The following is a 27,807-nucleotide window of genomic DNA, read 5'->3' as shown; positions in this document are numbered from 1 at the left end:
TTCCGTCATCCCGGGACGGTATTGCTCAAGAACTCCGGAGCTCCAATAATCCAAGACGCCATGTGGTCTGCTCCGACCTTGATGGTCCCTGCTACACTTGCTGTTGTAGACTTGTAGTGCTGTTCCTGCATCAGCATCAGGGCTATAAACAATTCGGACAATTTGCACACATGCTTGATGGCGGCCTTCAATCTCCTGCACTGCACATGAGGCCATGATATAACAAGGATGAGGTGGATGTGTATCTAGCGAGCACACTTGCATGAGCAAGTAATTCTCCCTTGGCTGTTCGGCCTCTCTGCAATCATTCAGGCAGAGGCAGCCGTAAACAACAACCAGGCCGTAGAGCATGGCATCTGTATGAGCTCTTCCCTGTGTCTGTGTGTGTCCTTTGGATGAGTGGCAGGGATGCTCTCCTTCTACTACTGCATGTAGCTGAAAGATTGGATTGGTAGATGGCTGCTAGGCATGTGCACAGTGCAGCGTGTGACATGCCCAGCTTACCAAGACGAAGAAGTTGCTGCAAAAATAGATGTTCTCCTTCTCGATTGCCTAGACCTTGATAAAATTCCCTATTTGACACTGCTAAAACGATAGCTTCCTTTTTTGACCTGAAAATTTTCAACTTTCTTATTTGACACCGTGTCTAACTTTGCTTCCTTATTCGACACTACCGTCTCTTTTTAGCATTAACAGTGTTAAGTGGAAGGTAAATAGACTATTTTGCCCCGCATGACCAAAACTATATGCACAAGATCAAGGCAGTTTTGCCATCCATATTTCAGAAATAATGTGTGTGTATTTATATAATTCTTCATATCATTTTTACATTTGCCAAGCAATTTAATTTTCAGAAAAAAAAAACTTTAATTGGATCCGGCAACCACGACTAACGTCGCTTGTGAACTGAAATGAATTGGAGAAAAAAATCATCCCAATTGATTCTAGTCTGAACTATTGTCAAGAGATAAATATTACAAATGGAGGCTTTCGATTTGGATCGACTTTGGAGTCCGTTGCTGCTAATCTATGTACTCGATACACATAGAAGGTCGTCAACGACAAGGAAGAGGAACTCTAGTTAGCCATAGGAGCTGGTGCTGCTTGTTAGCATTGTAGTTCGGTCAGTTTGATCTTGGTCTAATCTTTCGGCGACGTCCGTTACTGACCGACGTGCATGATGTACGTATAAAACACTCGATTGCCTCTCTCACTGCTGAACCCGATGTCCTGCCGCCCCTCTGCAGCATTCTGGTCGTCAACGACGAGCTCAGCAAGTCCGTGCAGGCTCAGCACAGCAACAGCTGGTGGTTGGCGCTGAAACTCATATGGACGGTCTGCCTCGCCACTCAGCATCTGCGCTGCGCGCATTCCAAACCGCAGCGCTGGCTCTGGGCTCGAGCACGCCAACCCCACCAGGTAGCGCACCCAGCCGAGCTGCAGGTTCACGGCATCGAGCACGCGGGTCACCACCAACACGCTGCTCACGGTCACCTGAGTCATCCCTGTCCCCGCGCAGAGATCGGCCTCCCCGGCCACCCGCGGCCATCGTCGCCCTTGTGCCGCGCGACGCGTGCTCCGCGCTTGGAGCCGAACGCGCTGCGGTGCCTGGAGCCGCGACCGCCTTCGCGCCATCCTCAACGCCCATGGAGCCGCCGCCGCCGTTGTTTCGATCTGGGGATGGGTGGGGTCTCGGGGAGAACGCACTCAACACAGGATACAGGAGAAAGAGCCAGGCAGTTTTTTTTTTCACGGGATAAACGAACGCCTCGGATAAGAGCTGCTGCGGAGGGCATTTTCGTCCATTCAATCAGGCCCCTAAGGGAACTTAACGGAATCATCTAATGGATTGGACGGAAGTGTCGAATAGGAAATGAAAGTTTGATTCGGTGTAGGTTCAAAATTTATAGGGTTAAAAAGGAAAATCCTTCATTTTAACGGTGTTAAATTGGAAATTTTCTCTTTCTTTTCTTTTTTCGGAGAGCACTGAATTCCTAAAGGGTGTCTCCATGCCGAGGCTCAGCTTAAGTATGCATCCATGGCTATCATCACCACTCTTCAATTCGCTCGCTCTAGTCGGCGGCGGGTGCTGAGAACGAGCCCTCACCTCACTTGGACACTTCACAGGCTTAGCTAAAGCTCTCAATCATTCTTGATTGGCTAGCTAAAGCTTTTGTTTTGTTTTCCTTTTCTGGAGTGGCACTGAATCCCTAAAATGGTTGGCTCCATGCCGGTACTCAGTCAGCTATAAGTACGCTGCCTTGGCTGCTTCAGTTCACTCACTGTCGTCGAGTGAGAAAAACTAAGAACAGCAACAGCTCAGAGCTAGCTCAGTGCTCAGTAGCCAGTGCATTCTTCTTGTTCAGTGATTCTTTGTGTAGAGAAAGATCCAGAGAGAGAGGCAGAGATCGATGGCGGGGAAGCTGGGGCATCTGCTGACGAGGCTGCACCTGGCGAGGAGCCGGTCGTCGCCGGCGGACGTACCGAGGGGCCACCTGGCGGTGTACGTCGGGGAGGGGCGGAAGCGGCTGGTGGTTCCGACGGCGTGCCTGAGCCACCCGGCGTTCGTGACGATGCTAAAGCGGGTGGAGGACGAGTTCGGCTTCGACCACCGGTGCGGCGGCCTCACCATCCCCTGCGCCGACGAGGGCGACTTCGCCGACATCGTCGGCGGCGTGGACGAGCACCACTGACGACGATGATCGTCCACTTCTTGGACAGTTTTGCTTTTCTTTCTGAGCTAAAGTTGGGGGTTATTGATTGTTCTTGCTAAAATGTACTAGCGATTGGGTCCGCTTGGACCCTGTAAAGATCATGCTAGCCGCGCCATGGTTTCTGTGTCCTTTGCAATGGGAGTAACTAATTCGATTTGAGTCTGTAGCAAAAAGTGAACCTGACTGAATTGTGCAGCACATTACATAGGCATCAACGGAATAAGATTATCCACAGTGCAAGCAGAGCAACGGATACATGCTTTCGGTTGTGCTTGGTGGCTAAAACTTGAGTACTGTTTCTTGATTGATTGAAGCAAAAAAAGAAAAGAAAAAGAAAGGCTGCATTTTTCAGTTGCGTGAACAGCAACTGAAAAATTGGCGAAACACACATCCATGAAGATCGACTTGCAGAGCAACGCATGATCTTTCAGTTGCATACAAATCTAAAATGAATATAAACTTTGCTTAAAAATATCACAATCATGCGTTTGTAGTCCAACGGTTAGGATAATTGCCTTCCAAGCAATAGACCCGGGTTCGACTCCCGGCAAACGCATAATTGATTTTTTTTTCCAGCTTTTCATCTCAGGCTAACCCATGGTCCCCGTGCTGCTCGTTTTGCTATGTTGCTCAAGTGATTTATCAATCCTTCTTCCCCGTTTTCATTGGTTAATAAACCATGCTGCTCAAATTCTTTCTTCTCTCTCTAGCTGTTTGCTCAAATTCTTTCTTCTCCCTCAAGTGCCCCATTTTTTTTGGGTTGAGGGTTATTGATTCTTCGTGTGGGATGAACTCAGACTAATAATGTACTTGCAATTGGGTCTGCTTGGACCCTGTAAAGATCATGCTAGCCACGCCATGGTTTCTGTGTCCTCTGCAATGGGAGTAACTGATTGGATTTGAGTCTCTAGCAAAAACTTTACCTGACTGAATTGTGCAAGGATTGCAAACCTGATGTAACTCAAGAGAAGGAAGGAGGAGCATCAACATAATGCAGTCTTTCAACATTCTCCTCCTGTTTGCACATACAACAAAGACGTCAAGCAGACACTAAAAACTATGTTGGAACGCATACAGCAGCCAATGAAACTCTAGCAGAATAGGGAAGAGTTGAGCAGCATGTTGATTGTTGGGAGCTATGTATGATCCCCGCGCGATTGCGCAAAGCAGAGGTATTAATGCAATTCGTAACGACAATTCTAGGGTATAACGTACGTCCGTACCTCTCGGAGCTCTGGCACTGGATATCCCTGCAACTGAGGTCCCAGAGAATTTCGAATTATCATCAGTCCGTGAAGCACGCGGCAGACCTGCAAGTCCGCAACACTTCGGTTTTGGCGAAACCGGCGCCGGAGAGGAAAGCGTCGCAACTCTGGAACCCTGAAATCGCAAGCGCTGCGACCGACGCATGCTTTCAGATCTGCTTGGTGGCTAAAACTTGGGGTAATAGTTCTTCATTGCAGGGGGGAAGTGAGGAAACAAAGACTGCATGTTTTTCAGTTGCACGCACAGCAAGTCAGCAACTGAAATTTGGCGAAACACACATCCTTGAAGACTTGCAGAGCAACAACGATCTTTCAGTTCCAAATTTGGCATGAGATATTAAGCTAACTAATAGAATAAATTTTCACAACCAAGCGTTTGTTGTCCAACGGTTAGGATAATTGCATTCCAAGCAATAGACCCGGGTTTGACTCCGGGCAAACGCATGGTCGCCGTGCTGCTCGTTTTGCTGTGTTGCTCAATTGTTGCCTCATGTTATAAGTTCAGTTTCTTTAAAAAAAACATTGTAGAATTAGGTTCTAGCAAATTACAAATGTTGATATTTTGAATTGTTGAGGCCAAAACAAATTTATTAAAAACATTTTTTCATTAAGCATTTCGAAGGTAATACATACCTTCCTCCATCCCCCGCATCCTACCACACACCCCCTTATACATCCCTCCATCCCCCGCATCCTACCACACACCCCCTTAAGGCTATAACTCCTAGATGTGGCCCGTGCAATGTAAGACAACTACGGTTCACTAGTGCCACTCGATCCTCCCTCTCTCTATATATCCTATAGCACATGGCCCCAAATCAGGGTCTCGGGCCTAGCTGCTAGGTACATACTTGAGGCTTACAGTCTCAGTAATGACAAAGGACTAGGCCTACTGCTTGACCCAGTGGGCGAATCGGAGGAGCGCCACTATGCGTGTGCGCTAGTACCCACCTCAGGCCAAGATTTTTCTTAATGAGCCCTACTAGCTAGCAAAAAGGCACCACAACAAAATGTTTGTGGAGGTAAGCATGAGTTCATATGGGTGATGGGATGTTTGCAGTACATTAGAAGAGAAGAAAATGATATGGAACAGGGTGGGCAAGCTAAAATTGATCAAGAGAAGGATTAGGAGAGTGGTACAAATAATGAGAAGATGATCAAGAAAAGACACGTGGAATAATAAGATAAAGAATAAGAGATGCTTATGTAGAAGCAAAAGGCTCGAAGATCAAAGGACAAGTAATTTCAAGGCAAAGATGAAGTTCTAATTAAAAATATCTAGGATGGTGATCATGATATTAAAATTGGTGCTGATATGGAAAACTTATATATGAAAAAAAATATCATTGCTCCCCTTTGTGGACTTGTAATTACACAAGAGAACCATTCTACAGTTTCTCAAAATAGAGGCACACAACATAGAAAGCATGTTAGTGGCATTCATGGGACCAAGGAGAAATTAGGGAACAAAATTAAAAAAATAAAAGTGAAATATGCCCATATGAAATTGCAAAGGATGATAAACAAAGGCATGGGTCCCCACTTAAGATTTATAGCAATTCATATTGTCAATTTTATGTTATTATCAAAGATATTATAAATGCTAAATTTTATGTAATTTTTTCTTTAATGAGATTCGAGGTATGCCACCTAAGGCTATCATAGAATTTGGTTATCACTAGAGCTAGAATATTTTGTTTGACAAGTACGGTAATGGATTATTTCCCTTTTATTTCAATGAATGTAGAAGATATATAAAAAACATTAGCACACTACTAGTGGATGTGTATATCATAGATAGAATATTCTTATAAAGAAAAACTAGGGCTTTATGGACTGGATTGATGTATTTCAAGGTTGAAATAATTGCATTGTAAATGGGCATCAGATCTATACTCACGCATTCTTTATTCCCCTTTCTAACAATGCACAATGCATGGTCAATGCTATTGGGCTCATATTCAGTTGATACAGAGACAATATTGAAATTTATTAAATCTTGTGTGGAGACATCAAAGATATAAATCAGTGGTATAATATTGCCTAGGGAAATATTTATTTGAAAAGGTAGCATGGCTTTAGAGTCTATGATAATGGCATAAGAGGACCTGAGCAATGATGATTTTTTTTATATTGATGATGATCTTCTCTTTAGAGCTGAAGTTATTTGCACAAATAATGTTATTTTAATCCACTATGCCAGAAAGAGCCTCTACGGTTGGTTCAAAAATGATTGTATGACTTTGATTAAATGAGGATATAAAATATGTAACTGTCATGTAAATAAATGATCGTACAAATCATGGACTAATGATCTGACAATAGAGATCATATTACTATAATTTTTGCACCCTACATCCACCAACATAAACGATCCAAATTATTACCCTCGCTTTATAGCTACATCTTCATGTACTCACCGAGTTTTTATGTGGGTCAATACTTTAAACCGCGGGTAATAGTCACTAGCCATATATAACACTATTGTTGAACTTTCGATCATACATGTATGTGTAGAAAAACAATTTGCAAACAAGTTCAAATATCGAACCTGGTGGAGGGACAGAAACATAAAATAAGTCAAAGGATGGTCAGAGTTGGATTGAGATGCTAATAATTTGCTTCAAAGTTTTTTTCAAAGTAATTTAAAACATAGGGATCCCAATAGCCACCATCGTGGCCTGCAGCCTACCATTGACTAGGACAAATGTTGTTTGTGAGGTGAAGCAGCACGTAGGTTAAATCTGTAGTTAATTCTTGATAAAGTTGAGAACGATGTGTAAACTATTTGAAAAGGTAAAATATTGAGTCAACAGTCTCATGACCCCATGAAGATAGACCTCCCTTTTGCACTGAACTTTTTCCTTCGAATCGTAGTAGGTCATAAAAAGGGACATGTATCCTATTTGTTGCGTGCCAGCCTCACTTCAATTTCTATTTGAAGTTTTGATTGAGAGTGTACTTCTTTAGTTATTACTTTTGTGTCTAAGTTTCTTGTCCTTTTTCATTTAATACTATACTCACATACTCCCTCCTTTTTAAAATATATAACATTTAGGACAAGCTAATTACTTTATTTTTGGACTATTTAATTTGTCATAAATGTCATATATTCAAAAAAAAGAAAGGAGTATTCTCTTGTTGTGTTCATTAATTTTGACCAATATATTTTGTCAGTTTAATATGATATGAGTAGCAAATGATATTGAGGGTGGAGCTCCACATACCATGCCTATGTAACTTGAACGCATATAGTTTTTTTGTATCTTTTTTCCTAGAAGTGGCATAACTCGGTTTCTTTTGCAGCATCCATATGTAATTATCTTTATGTTTTATTGCAATTATGTTAAGACATGAAAATTCTTGTATTGTCTGTGAGTAGCACTGAACTATGACAGGTATATACCATGCTATTAAGTCAAACATTTACTTTAGCATTACATTAATTGTAGTACTTTGGTGTTGAGTTAATATTTTACCAATAAGATTATTACTAGATAATAAATGGAGTTTTCTCCAAATCAAGTGGATCCTGTAAGTTTTGCATCAGGTCGCGACAGGACCGCGACCTGATTCAAGGATGAATGAGTTTTTTTTTTTTGCAAAATAAAGATGGGTGAGGGTGACAGGACTAGGATTGATTCAAGAAAATAGAGGGATTTTTTTGTAAATTGGTATGATGGAAAAATAATTGTTATTGTATTAGCCAGTGACCTTCACAATAAATCGTTCAACGGAAAGTCAAATATATATGTAAAACCTGCTCTCTATGCAAAAACTACTCCTCAACTAATGGAGAATTAGTTTAAATCTATGTTATTATTGCTTTTATCACTCAACAACAAAAGTGTAAAAACTCACTAGTGTGGTGGTTGGTCACCAAGTAGGGCTACCAACCAACTCAGGTCCAAATATGAATTGGTTCTCCTCTCTTCTCTGCTTGAGTCGCCTTCTCTAGTGATGATGAGGCATGCTACCGCGGTCCATGCATTGACCACTAGAGAATCTCTTAGGAGTAGCAGCTAACCACAACTACATGTGCTGTCCTGTTAACATGGCATTGAATCGGAAGTAAGTGTGCTGGACTACTGGCACTATGTTTTAAACATAACTTATCTTGAGCTATGGTATGATATTCCAAATTTGGCTGCCAGTTACGATTGTAAAGTAACTGTGTTCAAAACCTACGTGCAGGCGTTTGTAGTCCAACGGTCAGGATAATTGCCTTCCAAGCAATAGACCCGGGTTCGACTCCCGGCAGACGCATGTTTTTTTTAATTTTTTCCCCTGGTCTGAATGTGAATATAAGTAGATAACTATAACTCGATATTGATCATACTGATCGAGTATCTTTATTCACCAACAAGTGCATTCTTTCTGGAAAAATAAGTGCTGCCTAAAAGTAACTTTTGCTATTTCCATCAATAATCTTATACATGGCTAATCTGTAATCACTTATTCGCCCATGAGTAAAACAAATTCATGCTTCCATCTTATGCTTCACCAATTTCCTTCTCGGCAGAGAGACTGACTGCCAATGGATTCAGCAGTCGAAGGAGCTTCGTTCACTGACTCTGCCAGCTGATTTCGAAGCAGCATTTCCATGTCCGGGGTCGTCGCGCGGCGGGCCAAGTCAGTCAGGAGGACAAGGGGCGGTGCTTACGTAGGCAGCCCTGTGTTGCAGCTCGGCGAGCAAGACGACCAGGTCTTTAATTAGGTTCATGCCGCCTACTCTTCCCATTCCAAATTTTAGTTCGTTTTGACATTTGTAGGTACATCTAGATATAGTCTATATCTAGATGCATAATAATATCTATGAATTTAGAAAAAACTAAAACGATCTACAATTTGGAACGGAGGGAAATAATGAAACGCGCGCATGAGACCAGGCCGGGAAGATGTTGCTCCCTTGTGCTTTCATAGAGCCATGTACTGGAAGATAAACAAGAAAAATACCTACGTGCAGTGGAAGAAAAAGGATAGCTAGAAGATCAAGGGAATAGGAATAGTTTCAAGGCAAAGATAAAGCTAAACTTCTGGTTAAAAGATTTTAGGAGGCAAGCACATTTGTAGAAGGGCTAGCTCCTACATCCACCCAAGTGCACTCTATACATTTCTATGGCATATTGTGTGCCCTCTACCCGTTGAGAGCTTCAATCATGCCCGCATGTATCATTTCCGTGTAGGCACACGATGATTAGAATTTTGACAATACGATATCTTTTACTTACAAAAATCAAACTACATTATTGTAGTTGCACGTACGATATCATCAGGTGGGTGGGAAACGAACATCGTGCATAGGCTTATGCATCGAGAAGAGAGATTGGGACGAACCGAAGATGAGTCTCCGGCGGCGGTTCCTGCACTTGGTGGCGAACGACGGCGGCTGCTACTCCTTGCGCCGCATCGACATGTCACGCCTCTTCTTCGCCCGTGCAGCGACGGAGCTCGACGGCGGCGGCGGGGCAGGAGCCGTTGATCTCTTGGCGATGCCGGACGGCGGCCGCCTACCCGTGCAGTGATGTTGAGGAAATGTTGTCTGTCTCTAATACCTTGTTCAACTCTGGCATTGGATTAGAGATGTTGGTGAAGCCTCCCTGCAAGTACTTTCTTAGTGGCTGCGATATCAATAGCTATAAGTTGCTGAGGGGATGTGTGCCACTTGACATGCATAGGGAGAGTACAGTGATTCTGAGGAAGTTGGTCGAGCAGCAACCATGGTCGCCACCGCCACCTGCAGAACTTGAACCTACTAATGAGGATACTGAGCTTCGACCATCGCCGTGGCCGTCTTTGAACTTAGCTGAGGGACTTATTGTTGAGTGGTGTTTCAGTTTTCAAAAGAAACCTCCATGTCTGCCCCAAAATTTTCACATATTCAGATGTATGCCTGCTAAATTGGTATTATCCGCAGAAATCATGATGGTGTTGGCCATGAGTCTGAGGTGTGCTAATCTTACTATGGGTGTCAGATTAATTCTCCAAGCTATTCGCATAAACATTCAGAATAGTGGAGGTGTGATGGTGGTATTCTTTGATCAAGGATGTATTGTTGAGGCTGACGTGTTTGCTTCTTTGGAGGTTAAAGAATCAGTGCAGTTTTGCTTCTATGGAAGACTATTTGAACAACTGGTGTTGTTGTCTCAAAGACTGTTTGACTTGAAGCCATGGCCACCTCCTCAGATACATTCCGCTGTGCTGCACTTGTTTATGCAATGGATACAATTCAAGTTATGGAACATAGTGTTTGCTAGAGGAGATCAGAAAGTGTTACATTTGATTTGTGAGCTCTCAGACATCTCTCCTTGTTTCACCATCCCATCTAAACAGCACACTCTCTATTTCTGCTCTGAAAAATTGCTACAATCTTCTACTGCGATCTGGTGCTATGTGCTGAATTTTATTGGTGACCGTGGAACAATTCTATATCAAAAGCAGAAAAAATATGGTGAGATGTTCATGACATGGCATTTTCATGCTCAAGTGCTTCCAAGATATCTGTTGGTTGAGTGTGACCTCAAGTCTATGATTGCAAAGCATACTAGAAGTACAACTGAAACTTCCCAACTACAGGTGATCCTATTGCAACTGACTAAGATTCTTACGCAAGTTCAGAAACTATGGAGGATTGAATGGTGCCGGCTCTGCCCACATCAAGTGTTCCGTAAAGAAAATGTGGAAGAAAAGCAGTTGTTGAGTTTTCGTTTACTCGATACATCAGTTCTTGTTTGTTCTGTCAGGCTATTTCTTGGAGCAGCAATGGTAAGACTTGAGCAACCACGTGGCTTGAATTCTTGCTACCAGAATTGTGATAGGGACTAAACTTTAGTATCTAAATATTCGATGTGAGAGGAACTAAACTTTAGTCCCATGAACCAAACAGGCTCTAAATTAGCCATCTCACGGTTTTAAAAAGCTCTGAAGAATTTATTTTTAAGATTATAGTAATTAAAAATATGTAAACACTATACCCTGCTGCTCCACACGCATACACGTATGCACGTCTTCTGCAGACGCGTGAAATTTGCTCCAGGTACGATTTCTCCTGTACCAATTTTGCTCTATTGATACAGCCACTCTAGTGGCATTACTCCTCTCGATTTTGATCTAGTGCCATAGCTCCTCTCCCAATCCAAATGCTTATCTTCCCTTCTACTTCATCTGTTACAAATTACTACTTGTTTTGACTTTTCTAGTGTATCTAGACATAGCGTATATCTAAGTTATGTATTTATTAAAGTCAAAACGAATAGTAATTTATGACGGAATGAACAGTTTACAAATTGCCTTTTGGGCATCATTCTTCTTCTTTTTTGTTACCAATTTTAAGCATTGAGTTTAGTACTGCTATTTGACGTATGAGAGTGATGTTGTAAAATTTTGGCCATATTCTTCACGGTCATGAACTTTTATAGATATAAAATGTAGAACACCAAGAGGTTGGATATAAACTCGAGGAGACACTGAACAATTGGTTGGTTTTGCCACGGCCGTCAAGAACGCAGTAAACATCGCTAATAAATTTGATATTATAGTTGAGCTGTGGTTTAGTATAGACTCTATTTAATTATATAGCTTCCCTGCAACATCCGTGCATGCAAGCGTTTGTAGTCCAACGGTTAGGATAATTGCCTTCCAAGCAATAGACCCGGGTTCGACTCCCGGCAGACGCATGCCGTTTTTTATTTTTTACTTGTCATTTTCCTCCTCTTCATCTCTTGATAATATTTCTGATTGCCTTTTACTCAAAACTTTCTGTCACAAATCTTTTGGTCAAACAATTAGCTTGAATCTATGCTGAAACTCGGGATTTAGAGGTCACCCCTACTTAACCCCCAAAGAAACTGGACTTTTGCCGCTTGTACCGACGATTTACGCTGGATGAATGCATTGGCTTCACTGCTAACCCTTCTGGGGGGGAAAGGTCAGTGTACTCAAAACTGATTATTCAAAATATGCTAGTTTTCCTTCTCTAACGACGTCCGCTCAGCAGCTTAATGCAGCGAATCATTTTTTAGAAAGGGTGTGTTTGGTTGCATGCATCACATGATGCATGGATGGATGATCCTGGATGGGATGGTTCAACTAATTTGCTTGTACCATATGGTTCACTCTGGGTGTGTTTGGTTGCATGCATTACATGATGCATGCATGGATGATCCTGAATGGGGTGGTTCAACCAATTTGCTTGTACCATATGGTTCACTCTAATTAGTAGAATAATGTATTAAGTGGGATGGCCTCATCCTGGATAAGTTGGTCCAATTCACCCAACCAAACAAAAGGATCATTATTATTTTGAATCATTTCATACATGAATCAAATGATACAACCAACCAAACACACCCTCTAATTAGTAGAATAATGTATTAAGTGGGATGGCCTCATCCTGGATAAGTTGGTTCAATTCACCCCACCAAACAAAAGGATTATTATTATTTTAAATCATTTCATACATGAATCAAATGATACAACCAACCAAACACACCCAAAAACGAAATGCTAATGCACTAGCTACTAAAGCGTTTCAGTACTAGACTTACTTACTAGTTCAATAATGCAACTGCGCCCACTTGACGTCCCCCATTCTCCATGTCCGCACCCATTTCACGAGCGCAGGTGATGAACAAGTTGGCCGGCCAGAACCAGAAGCGCTAGATCGCAATGCACTCGATCTCGCCGGCACGCCACGTGGCCTTGCCGGAGGAGGCGAAGACCCCGATCAGGATGAGGCATCCTAGCAAATTGGCCGGAACGCCGCGTGGTCTTGCCGGAGAGACCAGGTGTACGTACTCGATCTACGCATCACCGGCGGGTCGTCGGCACGCCGCGAAAAACCTCACCGTTCCGGATGAGGCCGCACGCACATCCTGAGACAATCCCCTGCCACAGATCGATCGATCGGGGAATGCCATGGTCCAGGCTCCCGATGGATCCCTGCATGCTGTGGCCTGTGGGTTGTCGTCGACTCGTCGTCGAGCAGCTCTGCATGAATCCCTGACGCGCGCATCCATCAGGTGTCCTTTGGGCCCTCCCCTGTCTGAACTTTTCCTCCCAAACGACCCCTCCTTATCTTTTAATTTCTCGGGCCCGTACCATGGCTAGCACATCTGATCCGCCACTGACTCCATCATATCGCTGGCGCGATCCATCGAATGATTGAGGCTTCCTGCTCGCAAGTGATGCAACTAGCTAGCTGCTGTTCTTGTTGTTGGCGCCATTGCTGAATGCTGAGCGCTCTGGAATTATCTCGAGGCGCATGAGGCCTATTGCCCATGCGGCCGTGTCCCCGCTCCATTCGCACACGAGCTGAATAAATCTCGACGAGCACCTGGGGCGGGGTGGTCCAGCGGCTGTGTACAGTTGCGGCAGCAAGTTGTCTGAAAGAACAAGTGGTTTCTTCAGTGTGTGACAAAGCCTGCCAGTCTTGCTTGATGCGGAGCTCTCGGCAACCACCAGTTCTCACCAGTTCTTTTCCAGATATTTTTGCCCGGCCGGCCGGTTTAATTCAATTCGCCGGCGCGCGGGTCAGCGAGCTAGACAGCGCTAGCTACGCCATTCCGCGGAGTTCGATCGTGCACTGAACTCTCAGCAGATTACTGAACTTTCAGGATACACTTTTCATCGGGGTTCGTTACCTCGACAATGCAGAACAACTGAGCTCTGAACTTTGATGAGGAAACTTTGCGACGATATGGGAAATCTTGGCTGGGGTGGCATGCATTATCCGATAATCCCAAGCACTGGTGTGAGGCTGTGAGCTGAACGAAATATGAACAAAGCATGCATGGAAATCTACTAGGCTTATCCTGACCTAACATGGGAAAGCAACGCATCATAGGACCGTCATGTGAGCATGTCCATCGACCTCTCCCCGGCCATCCTCACACACCCTGGAGCAGAGAAACGCCATCAATAACACAACCCCTGCATGTCTTCCCTTTCAGGCTTTTACGACGCGCTCATCGCCAAAAGATCAACTAACCGGTCGAGCAGTATATAAAGCGCACGACCCTTTGCTGAGCTGCAGCAACATCAAACGGCCACGCCTCTCATCAGCTCACAGTTCCCTCTGCACTCGATCGATCAGTGACGGTGAGCACACGTGCTGCAAGCCTGCAACTGCAACTGCAAGTCTGCAAGACAAGAGAGATGGGCGGCGGCGGGAAGAAGCTGCAGCAGCTGATGGCGCGGCTGCACCTGGCGAGGCAGCAGGGAGGGGTGGTGCCGCGGGGCCACTTCGTGGTGTACGTGGGGGAGGCGCGGGCGCGGTTCGTGGTGCCGACGGCGTACCTGAAGCAGCCGGCGTTCGTGGCGCTGCTGGAGAGCGCGGAGGAGGACTACTTCGGCCTCGACCACCACTGCCACCCCGGCGGACTCACCATCCCCTCCTGCTCCGAGCGGGACTTCGCAACGCTCGTACGGAGCTTCGGCTAATTAAGAAAGTGATCAATGCTCGCCGCCGCCGCCGCCGCCGTGGTGGCAGCCGGGCCGGCTGGCACCGATTGGCTCGTCGCCGGGCCGTTCCGTAGTAGCTCAGTGTGTGCAGTAATGTAGGTGACCGATGTAGCTGCATGCCGATGCGTACTGTACTGTTCGTGACCATCTTGCAATTTACATTGATCATGTGTGTGTTGTTGAACTTGAACAGCTGAACGTGATTGCAACAAACTTGGCGAACTGATACGATGGTCAATGAAGCGAGGCCACGAGCTGAGCTGGCAGGGAAATGCGTGCACTTTTTATAAAAAGAAAAAGAAAAGGAAAAGGGATCCAAGCACCTTTTGACGTCTCACTCAACTTTGCTCGTGCGAGCAAAAAAAATGTGTTGATTTTGACAGGCCGGCCAAGGTAATAATATGGATGTTCACGTTGCGCAGCCCATCAGGCCGCGGAATAGCAGCTGGTCTAAAAAAAAAGAAGGCCGCAAAACAGCAGCCCCCGGCCCGTGGTTCCGGCCCAGCGTCTTACCGACTCGTCTCGGTCCACACAGTCGGTTCGTATGGGCTGGACTGGGCTCTCGCCGTCCCAAACCACCAAAAGCGTACCATTGAAAAAACCTCGCTGGACTGGGCTGCCAATTTGGAGATTTTGCTAGTGCAAAGCAAGTAAACTCTCCAACTCTGCTGATCTAAATAAACATGCGGCAAAAGGAAAACACACAGCAATATTATTCGGAGGGAAAAGAAAGATTCCTCCGAAAAAGCGTCAACCATTCTAGCACGAGACAATAAGCGAATCGAACCATATCATTATCTCGTATGCATGCAAGTATCTTGTATGTGAGTGAGAACTTCAAGAATAAATTAGGAGAAGTGCGAGCTCTCCACTTGCTCAAGGAGCGTCTTCTTTTTCTCCATTCTCTCTTCCACGTTATACAAAAGCTATCGGTTTCGACAAATGTATGAGGTATCTTATGTCTATCAGACTAACTGTAGTGGCATATACACGGATCAAATTCTCTGTTCTCTCCCTTCCACATCTACAAAAGCTCGACAAATGTATATCTTTGGGACCTAACCGTAAAGATACACAAAACAAATTCGCATGAAAATAGTTCAGCCTTCGCGTGATTGCGTGACTCGCCCAACACATACCAGTCGCTGCTACTCCCTCCATCCTAAATTATAAGTCATTATAAGAATCTTGGAGAATCAAAGTATCTCAAGTTTGACTAAATTTATATGATAATATAATAACATTTATGATGTCAACTAAGTATCATTAGATTCTTCATCAATTATATTTTCATAGTATACATATTTGATGTCATAAATCTTTATAATTTTCTCTATAATTTTAGTCAAACTTGAGATACTTCCACTCTCCCCTCTCATTTGGAACGGAGGGAGTACCGTCATCTCAAAGCACAGCGACGCGGTTTACCGCCTCGAGGTTGCGGATCCCGAGAGCCCATCGAGTCCTCCCGTTTCCCATTTTCCCTCGTCCTCGTATCCGCGGCTAGGAGAGGAGCCACCACCAGCCCGGCCACGGCCCGGCCCCGCCAGCCAGCCAGCCGCAACGGCCGCGACCTCGCCTCCACCTTTTCCCATCTCCGAATAAAAACTCCGCCACGACCTCCGCCTCCGCCCCCACCACTCCGCCCGCCCTCCCCCAAAACCCTTCCGCACCCGCAAACCCTAGCCGCCGCCGCCAGCAATGGCCGGCCTCCTGCGGCTCGCCGCCCGATCCCTCTCCCGCCGCGCGCCCGCGCCCGCCCCCGCCCGGGGCCTCGCGTCCTCCGCGGCGGCCCTGGCGGAGGACGACTACTGGTCCGACTGGGAGGACGAGGAGGAGGAGGCGCGCCGCGCGCGGGCCTCGGCCCCGATCCCCGGGACCGACCCCGCCGGCGGGGGCCCCCGGGGCGTGCAGTGGGTCGTGATGGGCCGTCCCGGCCCGCAGAAGCACGCCCACGCCGCGCGCCTCGCGGAGGTGCTCGACGTCCCGTACATCTCCATGGGGACGCTCGTCAGGCAGGAGCTCAACCCCGCCTCCCAGCTCTACAGGAAGGTTCGTCGGATTTTTATTGCAGCCCCGTTCCCTCTCTCGAAAATTGCTCTCGTCCGGTGGCGTCTTTGCCGTCCAATTTGGTGCGAAATCAGGTTGCTCTGCGTTGAGTCCTCGAGTGATTTCGCGATCCCGGGGTCCTGCTCGCGGGCACTATGCCTGCATGGCTGGATCGCGTGGTTTGATCGATTCGAGTGATCCAAGTCGCGCTTTCCTCCAGCACAGTAGGAGGATCTCTTTCCTCCATCAATTTTGGGATTTTCCCCCCTTTAGGCGTGTTGGGCTGTTTACGGAAGCCATTTCACGCATCATTTTCCTGATTGATCAAAAGGTAGTCTGAATTCGTAGTCTCCTGGCCGCTTTTTGGGGCGCTTCTGGAAATTTCTCGTTACATACCTGTAGATTCCTATGATCCCCGCGATATTTGCCTCAGGTTGTGCAAAGCCACGATTTCTCTTTCGGACCAGCCAATTTTACCGAAAATTTCAATGTTTCTTACAAAGCACAAGCACTTCATTCGTTTCCATCATTCCTCAGTCTTTGTATAAAGGCCACGTTTTTTTTTTCTGGGGCAAGTATTGGATGATTGAATCCCATGGTGCCGAGAGGAGCGTGCCGGCCATGTCTTTCCCCACGTCCTCGCCTTCTTGGACATTTGGACGGCTGCGGGGGCAGCCCCGTAATTTGTCTCTGTCCACACGTTGTTGGGGGCAATTTGGGGATTTAGTGTAGCTAGGGTTCCACATTGGACGTGTGGAAGATTCCATCCTGCCGTCTTGTGGTGGCTGCAGCTTGCATAGGCAGCCTTCCCGTTTTGCCCCCCTGTTGTACTGTGCATATGTCTCTTTCTTGCTTCTCTTTGAACGGCTCAACCGCTTAAACAGACTATGCGGTAGTGTACAATTCCCACACTTAGGAACTAGAATCATTCCAGAAACAGGCATATATTTACCTGAATACTAAAATTATCAAAAGAAATGCTTGAGGGTTTTTGAAATGGGCTGAGCTAGGTCTTTGTTTCTTATGGCACAGATTGCAAATTCGGTAAACGAAGGGAGGCTTGTGCCTGAGGACATCATATTTGGACTGCTGACGAAGCGGCTTGAGGAGGGATACAACAAGGGTGAAACCGGATTCATTCTTGATGGGATACCACGCACCCGAATGCAAGCTGTAAGTACCTGTTTACCATCTGACAAGCACGGATGATGAGATGCCTAATTGCTTCCAGCATGGTGTGACTAGAGTCATACCTGATATGTTCATAACTTCATATGTTTCAGGAGATTCTTGATGAGATTGTGGATGTTGATTTGGTTCTGAATTTCAAATGTGCTGATGACTGTTTCATGAAGACGCGGTCAAGGGGTGACATCTGTTCCCACTGTGGGCAGCTCTTTGATGTCCGCAATTCAGCATCTACAAACAGTAGCCCCTGTGTCAGGAGTTATACATGGCATTCTCAGGTAGAGCCTGCTAGTGTTCTTGGCCTCGAAGACTCAAGGTTGGAGAGGATGCGTACTTATGCTAAGCAGGTAATGGTTAACGTTTGTCTCAGCCTTGCTTTATATGCCGAAGAATGCCCAGAGCTATATCCATACTGGCCAAGTGACCAGACTAGTGATTCTATTGTTGTCCCTTCCAAACTTGCACAAAAACAAAAAAACCACAATTCTTCAACTTATGATGTGAGGGTATTGCATTATTATTGTTCTGACTCTGGAAACATATTATGGTCTCAATATGAGATTTTGATTTTTGGCCATCTCTGATGTGGAGTTTTCATCATGCAGACCAAGCTGCTGGAAGACTACTACAAGCAACAGAGAAAAATTGTGGAACTGAAGACATCAGCTCGCCCTGGGGAAACATGGCAGGGGCTTGTAGCCGCACTGCATCTCCAGCATCTGGACGCACCCCCAACACCGCACAAACTCACCGTGTAAATAGTAATTCATGCTATGTCTGAGTAGAGCCTTAAGGATCTGAGTTTCGATCCTGCCTGCAGCATATCTAATATCCCTATGTTTGTGGGTTCATCCTGCCTGCAGCATATCTTATATCCCTATGTTTGTGGGTTCTGATTCGTGAGAGAGTCAGTCGGCTATGTCGTTTTTGTTCGTTGTTGTTGCTATATAGATAAAATGTAAGCGATTTTGCAGACGCGCTTATATGGTTGTAACCGAGAGTTTTGGACTTGCAATTGCAAGTGTACTCGCTCTGCACCTGTGCTATCTTCTCTTGCTCTATTGTGGTTTGTCCACATCATTTGATCGGATGTCTTGGTCTGTGCGCGATGTTAATATTTATTGCCTATTTCGAACGCGAAAGATGACAATGTGATGATAAAATGAAGGAGGATTTTGTTGGAGTTTAACTGGACGGTTTTCTGAAGCTCCAAGAGTCCTTGATTGGCAACAGATGCGAAAGCAAGGGCCAGTCAGGACAAACTTCAGTCTATCAGCGATCGGTGGCTCAATCACGGAGAGGTCAGTCGGTTGATGAAACGGTGAGGAGCGATGTCTAAGCATGATCATTTTTTTTGTATCAATGTTGGACTTTGTAATGTTAAATCAATGTTGAGAGATTCAGAAAACACGAACAGATTCAGAACAAGCTGATCGTATAAGGGGGTGTTTGGGAGCACTCCACTCCAAATTTTTGAGCTCCACTTCACCAACTCCACCACATTGCAGCTCCACTCCACCAACTCTAAAAAAATACCAGAGCTGTCCACATGTTTGGCAAAATGCACAGATCCAGCTCCAAAAACAGAAGATCTTGCTGTGTAAAGTCCATTATACCCATGTGAATGGGTCCCACTTGTCAGTCTCTTTAGTTCTCCCTTTCTTCTCCATTATTCCCGTACGAGCAGGGGCGGGCCGCGCGGCGGGCATCCGGCGCGGCAGGGGTGGCCGCACGGCGGGCGGCGCGGCATGGGCGGCGCGGGGGGCGGCAGGCGGGGGCAGGCGCGGTAGGCAGGGCGGGCCGCGTGGCGGGCGGCGCGGCGGGCGGGCGGGCGGACGGCGCGGCGTGGCGAGCGGACGGTGCGGCCGGCGCGGCGGGTGGCCGGCGCGGCCGGCGGGCGGCGAGGTGGAAAGGCACGGACGGGAGGCTTTTTTTGTTTTGCGAACCGGTAACTTGTGTAACGAGTGGCAATGGTGGGTAAATACCCACCAACTTCACGAGGAGGTCTGTAAAGTGGGTTTTTGGAGCACCTCTTGAGGTACTCCACAAAAAACGTGGATCTACCCCCTGCTCCACCTTTTTTCCTGGAGCCGGAGTTGCTGGAGCTAGACGTGTTTGGCTGCGAAATTTTCGGAGTGGGTGGAGTGAAGCAATTTTTTGTGGAGTGGAGTGCTCCCAAACACCCCCTAAGGTAGGGATCAGGTGAATTTATAGACGGGGCAGCTTAAATCCCAAGCCAATGGACGGCCTGGATCCCACGGAGACCCCTAGAGAGAAAACGAAAAGAGTCCAAAAACTCAAGAGCAACCCTAATAGGCTGCTAATCTTACCCTAATACTCTTTTTAGGAAAAAAAAGAGAAAAAACGAACTCCAATAGTCCACCCAAATCTTCCCCAATTTTTTAGCAACGTTAAAAAACAGCATACCACCACGTATATTTTAGCATTGGTATTTCTCCCCAATCCTGATTCCCGCACACTCGCGCGTAGCCTGTTTTAAAATATTGTAGGCTATTTATTAGTGATTTACTGTGGATTGATATGTATTTGAGGGAATTTTTTTTAAGAACCCTAATACATAATTTTAGGGAAGAATTTTTCAAAGTACTTGAAATTGCTCTTAGATCAGAAAAGATTAAAAAAAAAAACTCCCAACCCAAACAAACCGCATAGCCAAAGGCAAATCGCCGCAGCGCAAACGCAAACCAAACCCCGAAACCCCAACGAGGCGGAAGGCGAACGCGAAACCCCACCCCCACCCCACCACCACCCCTCGGCGGCGGCCGCGGCGACGGCGAGGGCGGGCACAACGGCGGCGGCGGCGGCGACGACGACGCTGATGGAATCCCTGGAGGCCCTCGTGGCGCACATCCAGGGGCTCTCCGGCAGCCCCGAGGAGGTGGCCCACCTCCACAGCCTCCTCAAGCAGGCGGACGGCGACTCCCTGCGCTCCCACGCCGCCGCGCTCGTCCCCTTCCTCGCGCACCTCAGCCCCGAGGCCCACTCCCTCGGCTACCTCTACCTCCTGTACGCTGCCTCTCTCCCTCCCTCCCTCCGCCCCTCGCCGAACCCTAACCCCACCTTCGAACCCATCGCCATCTCTCTCCCCCAAACTCTGCTCTCCTAACTTTCCCCCCTGTTTCAACTGCAGGGAGGCGTGCGCGACCTCGGGAGCCAATCTCGGCGCGGACTTCCTCGTCACCGTGGCCGATTTCCTCACCGCGTGCTCGGCGGACCAGATACGCCTGGCGCCCGACAAATGTGCGTGCTGTTCTCATCTCCAGATCGATTCCCAATCGCAATGCTCTAACTCCCGTTATGAATCGCTTTTCAACGGGTTGAAATGCCACAAAATTTAACCATCGTTCTTTTTGTGCAGTCCTGATCGTTCTTTTTGCGCAGTCCTGAATGTGTGCAGGGTGTTCAAGGATCAGGTCATGCTGCTCAACACCCCGATCAGGGGGATCGCCCCACTGCGTGCGGCAGTCCGTAAGATCCAGGCTTCGCCCGAGCAGCTGACCCCGGTCCACGCCGAGTACCTTCTCCTGTGCCTGCTGGCGAAGCAGTACAAGGCTGGCCTGAGCGTCCTGGAGGATGACATATTCGAAGTCGATCAGCCAAAGGACCTGTTCCTCTACTGCTACTACGGGTCTGAACTGGAACCGCTATGTGCTTTGTTTATGGTTTTGGAGTTCATGTGGCTTTTGCTTACTAGTTTGCCTTCTGTTGCAGAGGGATGATATACATTGGGCTCAAGAAGTTTCCTAAAGCTTCGGAGCTTCTTCACAATGTGAGGCCTTGACCTATGCCAGTTCCCTGTTAGATGCTTGGATTGTATCTGATGCTTACTGAGGTGTTTTTCAGGCTGTTACTGCCCCAATGTCATCGTTGAATGCGATTGCTGTGGAAGCCTACAAGAAGTACATCCTTGTTTCGCTCATTCAGAATGGACAGGTAAGCTTCCGCTTTGCATTCTCTACTGCTGTATGTCTAGTGCAGACCTACAAGACACAATTTTCAGGAAAATCCAACCTGATTTTCAGTTATAGCAAGTTTATTCCCCACTAGGATTGTGTGCGGTAGCAATGGCTCGATAAGACGTAAATTTGACACCATTACTACCTGTATTTGTTGATGTAACAAGTATTTTCCTCCCAGCTGTTGTGAATAGCATATCAGTTTTAAGGTGAAAAGGTGAAGTGATGCCATTCAACTAACATTCTGTGTCACTTATTGTAGGTCTTTTATGCCAATTAGAAATATGGTCAATTCACAATTTCATATTACAAATTCTATACTCTTTTCAAGATTTTGAACAGCTTAAAAAGTCTTGAAACCAAGTTTTTATGGGCATATTAAGCTTATAGTGTTCCTTCACCCCTTGCTAGATTAAGTTATAAATTAGATCTATTGTTCACACACAAAGAAATATCAAATTGATGCATAAAGCAGACAGGATTGGCAAGGATTTTTGTGATCAATAAATTTCTGTCTTGGTTTATTCAGATACACTTCGCAATTTAATGAATATCTCTTCATATCTGAATTCAAGTTGATTTTTTTCTCTCCCAATCATGGTAGTCTTGATAATTTGAGTTTAGGGTACCAACATTTGTATTTGTTTTTTTATCTTCTAGTCTACTCAATGTCTGTCTTTGTTTTGTTGGTGTGGTTTTACCTGTATGTGAGAGAAACACCTAAAGATCACTGACTCGGTGAATTGGATGTTCTGAATAACTGTGTTGATAGATCTGATATCTGATTTGAATTTTTTTTGCAACTTGTCTCTGTGCACTCCAAGGAAGAAGTTTGAAGTTAAATTGACTGTAATTTAATTTGTGTAACAGGTCCCATCATTTCCGAAGTATACATCTGCCACTGCTCAAAGAAATATGAAAAATCATGCCCAGGTCTCATTCCACCCGATTTTAATTTCAAAAGCATCATTTGAATGAAATATGCTATGGTATCATAATATTAGAATTCAATGTTGAATGCAGTAGCCCTGCCTAGTTTTCGTTACTGTTAGTTTAATTTTGCTACATTGATACATTCCAGTTTCTTGGCCTAACTTAGGACACTGGTGATATCTTTAGCATCTTTTTATTACTTTTAATAATGAACTGATATTTCGTAAGTTATAGAGATAATCAGGTGCTGCCATTTCTTTTAGGTTCTACCACTTTTCATGCTCTAAATCTAACATATATGGTAGATTTTGCTCTTATTGGTGATAGAATCTCAACCTTTTGACTGCCTGGACATACATTTTAGGTAGTCTAGAACTGTTATGATGTTATTCTCCTTCTGTTAATATTTTCAGATTTATGTTGAGCTTTCTACATGCTATGGCAACGGTCGCTACACTGACTTAGAGACATTTGTCGAATCAAATGCAGCAGTGTTTCAATCCGTGAGTATTTCTCTGTACACTTTGGCTGCCATTCTCCGTACTATTATCTTCTTTTTACCTGCAACAGTGGTTGCTACCTACCTGTTGACCGTGTCAGATTTATATGCTTCCTAAGTTAAGTCAGCAAAATAATGCATGCATTGATTTCCCTAATTATCAGCTTCTCCCTTTTCCTGGCAGGACAACAACCTAGGGTTGGCGAAGCAAGTGCTCTCCTCGATGTACAAACGAAACATCCAAAGGCTGACCCAGACCTACTTAACTCTGTCACTTGAAGATATTGCTAGATCTGTTCAACTTGACACACCAAGGGATGCTGAAATGCATGTACTTCGCATGGTAGGTGTTCTTTCTACATCTTTTTTGAATGAATACCAAAAAATGGCATATTTTTACTTTCCTAATTCCTAATGGTCCAGATTGAAGATGGAGAGATCCATGCAACCATAAACCAGAAGGATGGCATGGTCAGCTTTCATGAAGATCCTGAACAATATAAAAGTGTTGAGATGGTGGATCATATCGACACTTCTATTCAGAGGTGTGTAGGCCCTACTACTGCTGTTGGTATCAACAGTCATCGCAATCTCGGATTTATGAAAGCCATCCTAGTGCTAGCATTGTAGTTCCAATCCTGGCACCTTGGAAAATGCAAAACCACATGTACATGTGACCACATGACTTACCTCAACCGTTGATCTACTACCTCTCACCTACCCATGATCCATCTCACCATTGATTCAAAAACGAATGATTTGGATAGCTCATGTGGTCACATATGTATGTGAAAAATCCATGTCTCTGGCACCTTGCACATTGCTGCAGCCTCTCAGAGAAGTTGATACATAGTTTATGCCGCCATTTGAGTTAGAACTAGACATGAAACACCTGATATTGTAATTTTGACTGATTTAACAATTGCCCCAGGTTGACGGCTTTGTCCAAGAAGTTGGCTTCAATTGATGAGAACATGGCTTGCGATCCTGCATATTTACTGAAGGTTAGTTCAATTCAGTGTTTCAGACGAGTTTTTTATTTGTTTTCTCTTGTCCCTGCCCAATCTGGTTTGCTAAGTTTGGGATTTAATGCAGACAGGGCGGGATAACCGAAGATTCGACTACGACGACTTCGACTCCGTTCCACACAAGTATTTTTGAGATGATTTAAGCCTTTTGTGACTGGAAAAGTACAATCGCCAAGCTAGGGGCCATTCCTTAAGGTTACTGGTAGTTTGATGGGGATCTATGGCTTTTGAAAATTGAGATGCTGTAAATTTTTGGTTTAAAGAACGGGTCCGTCAGAGAAGGCAGATATTACTATTCGCAGTCAATAGAAATTTGTCGTGTTCACGATGTTTGCGGGGGCTGTTTCATCGGCATCTCAGCATCTGCATGCTGTGTGCTGCATTCTGGAAATAGTCTTCTTTGCGAAGACCTTTTGCTCGGCAGATTTTGGTCTCGTCCTTGATTTTGGTGTTTACTGATCTCGTGCTAGTCTTGAGTTTTATTCATCTTGAATTGCACAAAAGCTGAGCACGCACAGCACGAGCTATAAAACAAGCTACAAAACTTTTGTGCTACGAATTTCTGTTTTTTTTTTGAAATAGAACAAGCTACAAAAAATTATGTGCTACGGATTCCAATCAGGGCCGTCTGCACTCTCGAAAATTATGCGCAACAAATTTGGAAATTTAGCGTGATTTGAGTTTGTCAATCCAGCAAATTTGTTGCCAAATCCACGCGCCCCGACTCAAAATTAGGCTGGTGAATTTTGTAGACGTAAGACGCCTAAACCTCTCGCTCGGCAGCTCAACCCTCCCTGTCGTCGCGCCACCAATGGCGATCACCGGCGGCTTGGATTATTCGCCGCTTCCCCTTCCGAGGACGCGCCGCCACGCGCCACTGCCGTCGCCTTACCCGCACCCCTGCTCCCTCCGTCTCGGCGACTCGCGCCGCCTCCGCCCCTGTCGCGCGTCCTTGGCCGCGCCGCCGGCTCCCATCGACGACGAGCCCCGGAAAAGCCCGCTCGATCTCGCCCTCCTACTCGCTGCTACTGCCGTAGCGGCGGCGGTCAGCCCGCATGCCGCGCTCGCCGCGTCCGGCGGCGCCATGGGAGGGCGCTCGTACTCGTCGTCCTCCCGCTCCTCCTCCCCCTCGACATCCTCTTCTTCGTCCTCGTTCTCCTCCTCCTCATCGTCTTCCTACTCGTCACGGTCCAGCCCCTCCTCCTCATCGTCCTCCTCCTCGTCGTCATGGTCGAGTCCCTCCTCCTCCTCATCGACTTCCGCCTCGTCATGGTTGACGCCCTCCTCCTCGCCCTCCTCCTCGACGGAGCAGCAGGTGGAGGCGACCCACGTATCCGTCGGCACGGCGCGGCCTCCCCCGGTGGCTACGGCCGCCCAACGCGACGCGGAGATGCGGTTCTGGGGCTACCTAGCTTCGGCGTCCGTCAGCGTAGCTGCCCTGTTTCTCGCCGTCAGACACTACACCCAGCCGAGGACGACAGTAGTCAAACTCCAGGTCCTGCAGATTTTCCCCGTATCAATTTCTTGATCCGTGACTACTCAATATACAAATCGATGGAGTAATGATGATTTTGTCATGATTCAGGTTGCGTTGCTGGGTCTGGCAAAATCATTCCAAAGGGATCTGAACGAGATTGCTGAGAAGGTGGAGGCTTCCAATCAACGATGGTATAAGTTCATATTGACAGGTAGTGCAGATTCTGAGTTCTTGCAGCCCATGTACATTTAACAATCTGCCGCTTCATTGCAAGATTAGTTTCTATTTGCTGTTAGTTTTAAGTCACCCTTTTGATTTGAACTCGGTGAACAGACCCTTTCTTGTCAAGTGCGTGCTCCCAGTTAATACTGAACTGTGAACTCTCAATCAATGCTGCTGATACTGCAGAACATGAACATTTTAGTTTGGATAGTATATTAGGTATCTCCGGAATACAAAGGGAGCCGTAGAGGTAGAGCTACATCTGTTGTAGTTTCTGCATACAAAGGTGGATTACTAGACACATTGATACATAGTTGTAGTTAGTCCAGAGATGGCAGCGAGGTTGACAGATATCTGCGACCATAATTTTTTACATTCTGCTTAAATGTGTGAATACAAATAATTTCAAGAATTGCAAATGTTATTTGTAGAAACTATCTTGTTTATCAATAAGAACCAATGTGATCGAACAGCATCCCTGATACATGCACTACAATTTACACATAGAAAACGACTATCCACTAATCCACATAATGTTGATCAGATACTTGCATATAAAATATTTTCATTGAATCATCCTTATTAAATCGTGTTAGATCAACCACTGCTATGAGTTGTCCATCAATACCTGTATGTTTACCATAAGCTTTCACATGAATAGAATCATACCAGGCAGTAGCTTGTTTAGCATATTCTGATAAATGGCCGTTTTTGCAGAGACCACATGCTCCTTGCGTCGTAACAAAAATTGCTGTATCTCTTCAAGCTTATCGGTAAGAACCATGTACAGTGTCAAAAACCTGCTGTTGAATAGATTATGTTTATATGCACTCTCCTATAGGGTAACTCACTAAATCTTAGAATTTTCCCATACCATTTGTTTTAGGTTGATGTGAAAGATACAGGTGACTCATGGGAGCAGCATTTTGACAAAATTTCTATCGAGGAGAGGAGCAAATTTGATGAAGAAACCCTCTACAACCTGGAAGGAATCAAGAAAAAGAAAAGTTACTCTAGAAAACCAGATGGCTTCAGAAATGAGTACATAGTGGTATGTGTACTTCTCATGGTAAAATCCTACCAGGAAAACCATCATTACCTATGTTTTTCTTCACTATGAACTTGTTTAGGCTCATTATCTATAGAATTATTTTGAACTCATGTTTCTTTGTTGAAATATCGCACATTGTTTAGACTGTTTTCTGATAATTTCCTAATGCTCAGTTAACCATTCTGGTTGCTGCCGATGGAGCACTGAAGTTCCCTCAAGTGAGAAACTACGCAGATCTGGAAGCAGTTGTGGAAAAGCTCAACTCTATACCCGCAAGGCAAATTCAGGTACTAGTCATAAATGACATTGATTTTTTTTCAGAGCTTCAAAGTATTACTATATCTCTTGCAATTCATCTGTATAATTTGGTTCCTGACTGGGCCTGTTATTTCAGGGTATTCAAGTTCTATGGACTCCCCAGGAAGAGAACGACGTTGTTTCAGAAGAGAAGCTGCTAGAGGATTATCCTTATCTGAAGGCCTTGTGTGATGATTAGGACGGTTTTTCATTCATGTTCTTGGATCTCAACGAGCAAGCAAGTTTAGATTCCGGTGGCTGGTGTTCTTAAAATACAAAGGTTTCTTCCCATTTCTTCCCATTTCTTCTTCCTCTGCCTGTCCACAGTCCTGCCGCCACACAAGTCCCCTGCGCTCATCTTCACCCGTCTGGCTCCACCGCCGCCCTCTGCCACTGCCAGTTCTCCATAGCTCGTGGCGTCTTACCGCATCCCCTTTTGTCGAGGTTTGAGATTAGCCATGGAATTCAATTTTGACTGTATTTACAGATGTCAAGGAAGGTTCATCTTAGGGTTCATACTCCATTTTGGTAATGGAATTACCCTATGGCATATGTAAAAAGAGAAGACGAGCATAGATACACGATATTACAATTATGGCTATTATGATAAAAATCTTGCTTCATTTGCTCTAGTTACTGCCTGTAG

General features: G+C 45.6%; 4 protein-coding genes and 3 non-coding genes across 9 annotated transcripts; all 7 read left to right on the top strand.

The window, feature by feature from the left end:
* Positions 1 to 1,885: 1,885 nt before the first annotated feature.
* On the top strand, positions 1,886 to 2,763 carry LOC117862085 (auxin-induced protein 15A). Its single transcript, XM_034745597.2, has one exon. It carries the CDS (start codon positions 2,412 to 2,414, stop codon positions 2,691 to 2,693), a length of 282 nt encoding a protein of 93 aa, XP_034601488.1. The 5' UTR covers positions 1,886 to 2,411; the 3' UTR covers positions 2,694 to 2,763.
* A 435-nt stretch (positions 2,764 to 3,198) lies between these two features.
* Positions 3,199 to 3,270, top strand: TRNAG-UCC (transfer RNA glycine (anticodon UCC)). The gene has a single exon. It is a non-coding gene; the product is annotated as a tRNA-Gly (tRNA).
* A 4,903-nt stretch (positions 3,271 to 8,173) lies between these two features.
* Positions 8,174 to 8,245, top strand: TRNAG-UCC (transfer RNA glycine (anticodon UCC)). Its single transcript has one exon. It is a non-coding gene; the product is annotated as a tRNA-Gly (tRNA).
* A 3,338-nt stretch (positions 8,246 to 11,583) lies between these two features.
* Positions 11,584 to 11,655, top strand: TRNAG-UCC (transfer RNA glycine (anticodon UCC)). Its single transcript has one exon. It is a non-coding gene; the product is annotated as a tRNA-Gly (tRNA).
* A 1,830-nt stretch (positions 11,656 to 13,485) lies between these two features.
* On the top strand, positions 13,486 to 14,624 carry LOC117861591 (auxin-induced protein 15A). The gene has a single exon (XM_034745167.2). The coding sequence runs from the start codon at positions 14,135 to 14,137 to the stop codon at positions 14,417 to 14,419; it is 285 nt and encodes a 94-aa protein (XP_034601058.1). The 5' UTR covers positions 13,486 to 14,134; the 3' UTR covers positions 14,420 to 14,624.
* A 1,466-nt stretch (positions 14,625 to 16,090) lies between these two features.
* On the top strand, positions 16,091 to 18,767 carry LOC117859541 (probable adenylate kinase 7, mitochondrial). Its single transcript, XM_034742667.2, has 4 exons — positions 16,091 to 16,492; positions 17,522 to 17,662; positions 17,773 to 18,024; positions 18,283 to 18,767. The coding sequence occupies exons 1-4, from the start codon at positions 16,142 to 16,144 to the stop codon at positions 18,433 to 18,435; spliced, it is 897 nt and encodes a 298-aa protein (XP_034598558.1). The 5' UTR covers positions 16,091 to 16,141; the 3' UTR covers positions 18,436 to 18,767.
* Positions 18,768 to 20,386: 1,619 nt separating this feature from the next.
* On the top strand, positions 20,387 to 27,793 carry LOC117861327 (COP9 signalosome complex subunit 3). Of its 3 annotated transcripts, XM_034744863.2 has the most exons (13): positions 20,387 to 20,704; positions 20,829 to 20,938; positions 21,080 to 21,326; positions 21,410 to 21,467; positions 21,542 to 21,631; positions 22,525 to 22,587; positions 23,001 to 23,090; positions 23,271 to 23,429; positions 23,510 to 23,631; positions 24,018 to 24,090; positions 26,700 to 26,864; positions 27,038 to 27,151; positions 27,259 to 27,793. In XM_034744863.2, exons 1-13 carry the CDS (start codon positions 20,517 to 20,519, stop codon positions 27,358 to 27,360), a joined length of 1,581 nt encoding a protein of 526 aa, XP_034600754.1. In that variant the 5' UTR covers positions 20,387 to 20,516; the 3' UTR covers positions 27,361 to 27,793. The 3 variants fall into 3 exon arrangements, with proteins under 3 accessions (XP_034600754.1, XP_034600752.1, XP_034600753.1); XM_034744861.2 differs by lacking the exons at positions 26,700 to 26,864; positions 27,038 to 27,151; positions 27,259 to 27,793 and adding an exon at positions 24,186 to 24,442 and having other exon boundaries at positions 20,393 to 20,704; XM_034744862.2 differs by lacking the exons at positions 26,700 to 26,864; positions 27,038 to 27,151; positions 27,259 to 27,793 and adding an exon at positions 24,182 to 24,442 and having other exon boundaries at positions 20,396 to 20,704.
* The last annotated feature ends 14 nt before the right edge of the window (positions 27,794 to 27,807 follow it).

Source organism: Setaria viridis, chromosome 6 (genome assembly GCF_005286985.2).
Source record: "Setaria viridis chromosome 6, Setaria_viridis_v4.0, whole genome shotgun sequence".
In the NCBI taxonomy this organism is placed as follows: Eukaryota; Viridiplantae; Streptophyta; class Magnoliopsida; order Poales; family Poaceae; genus Setaria; species Setaria viridis.
This window is presented reverse-complemented; position numbering and strand designations above follow the sequence as displayed.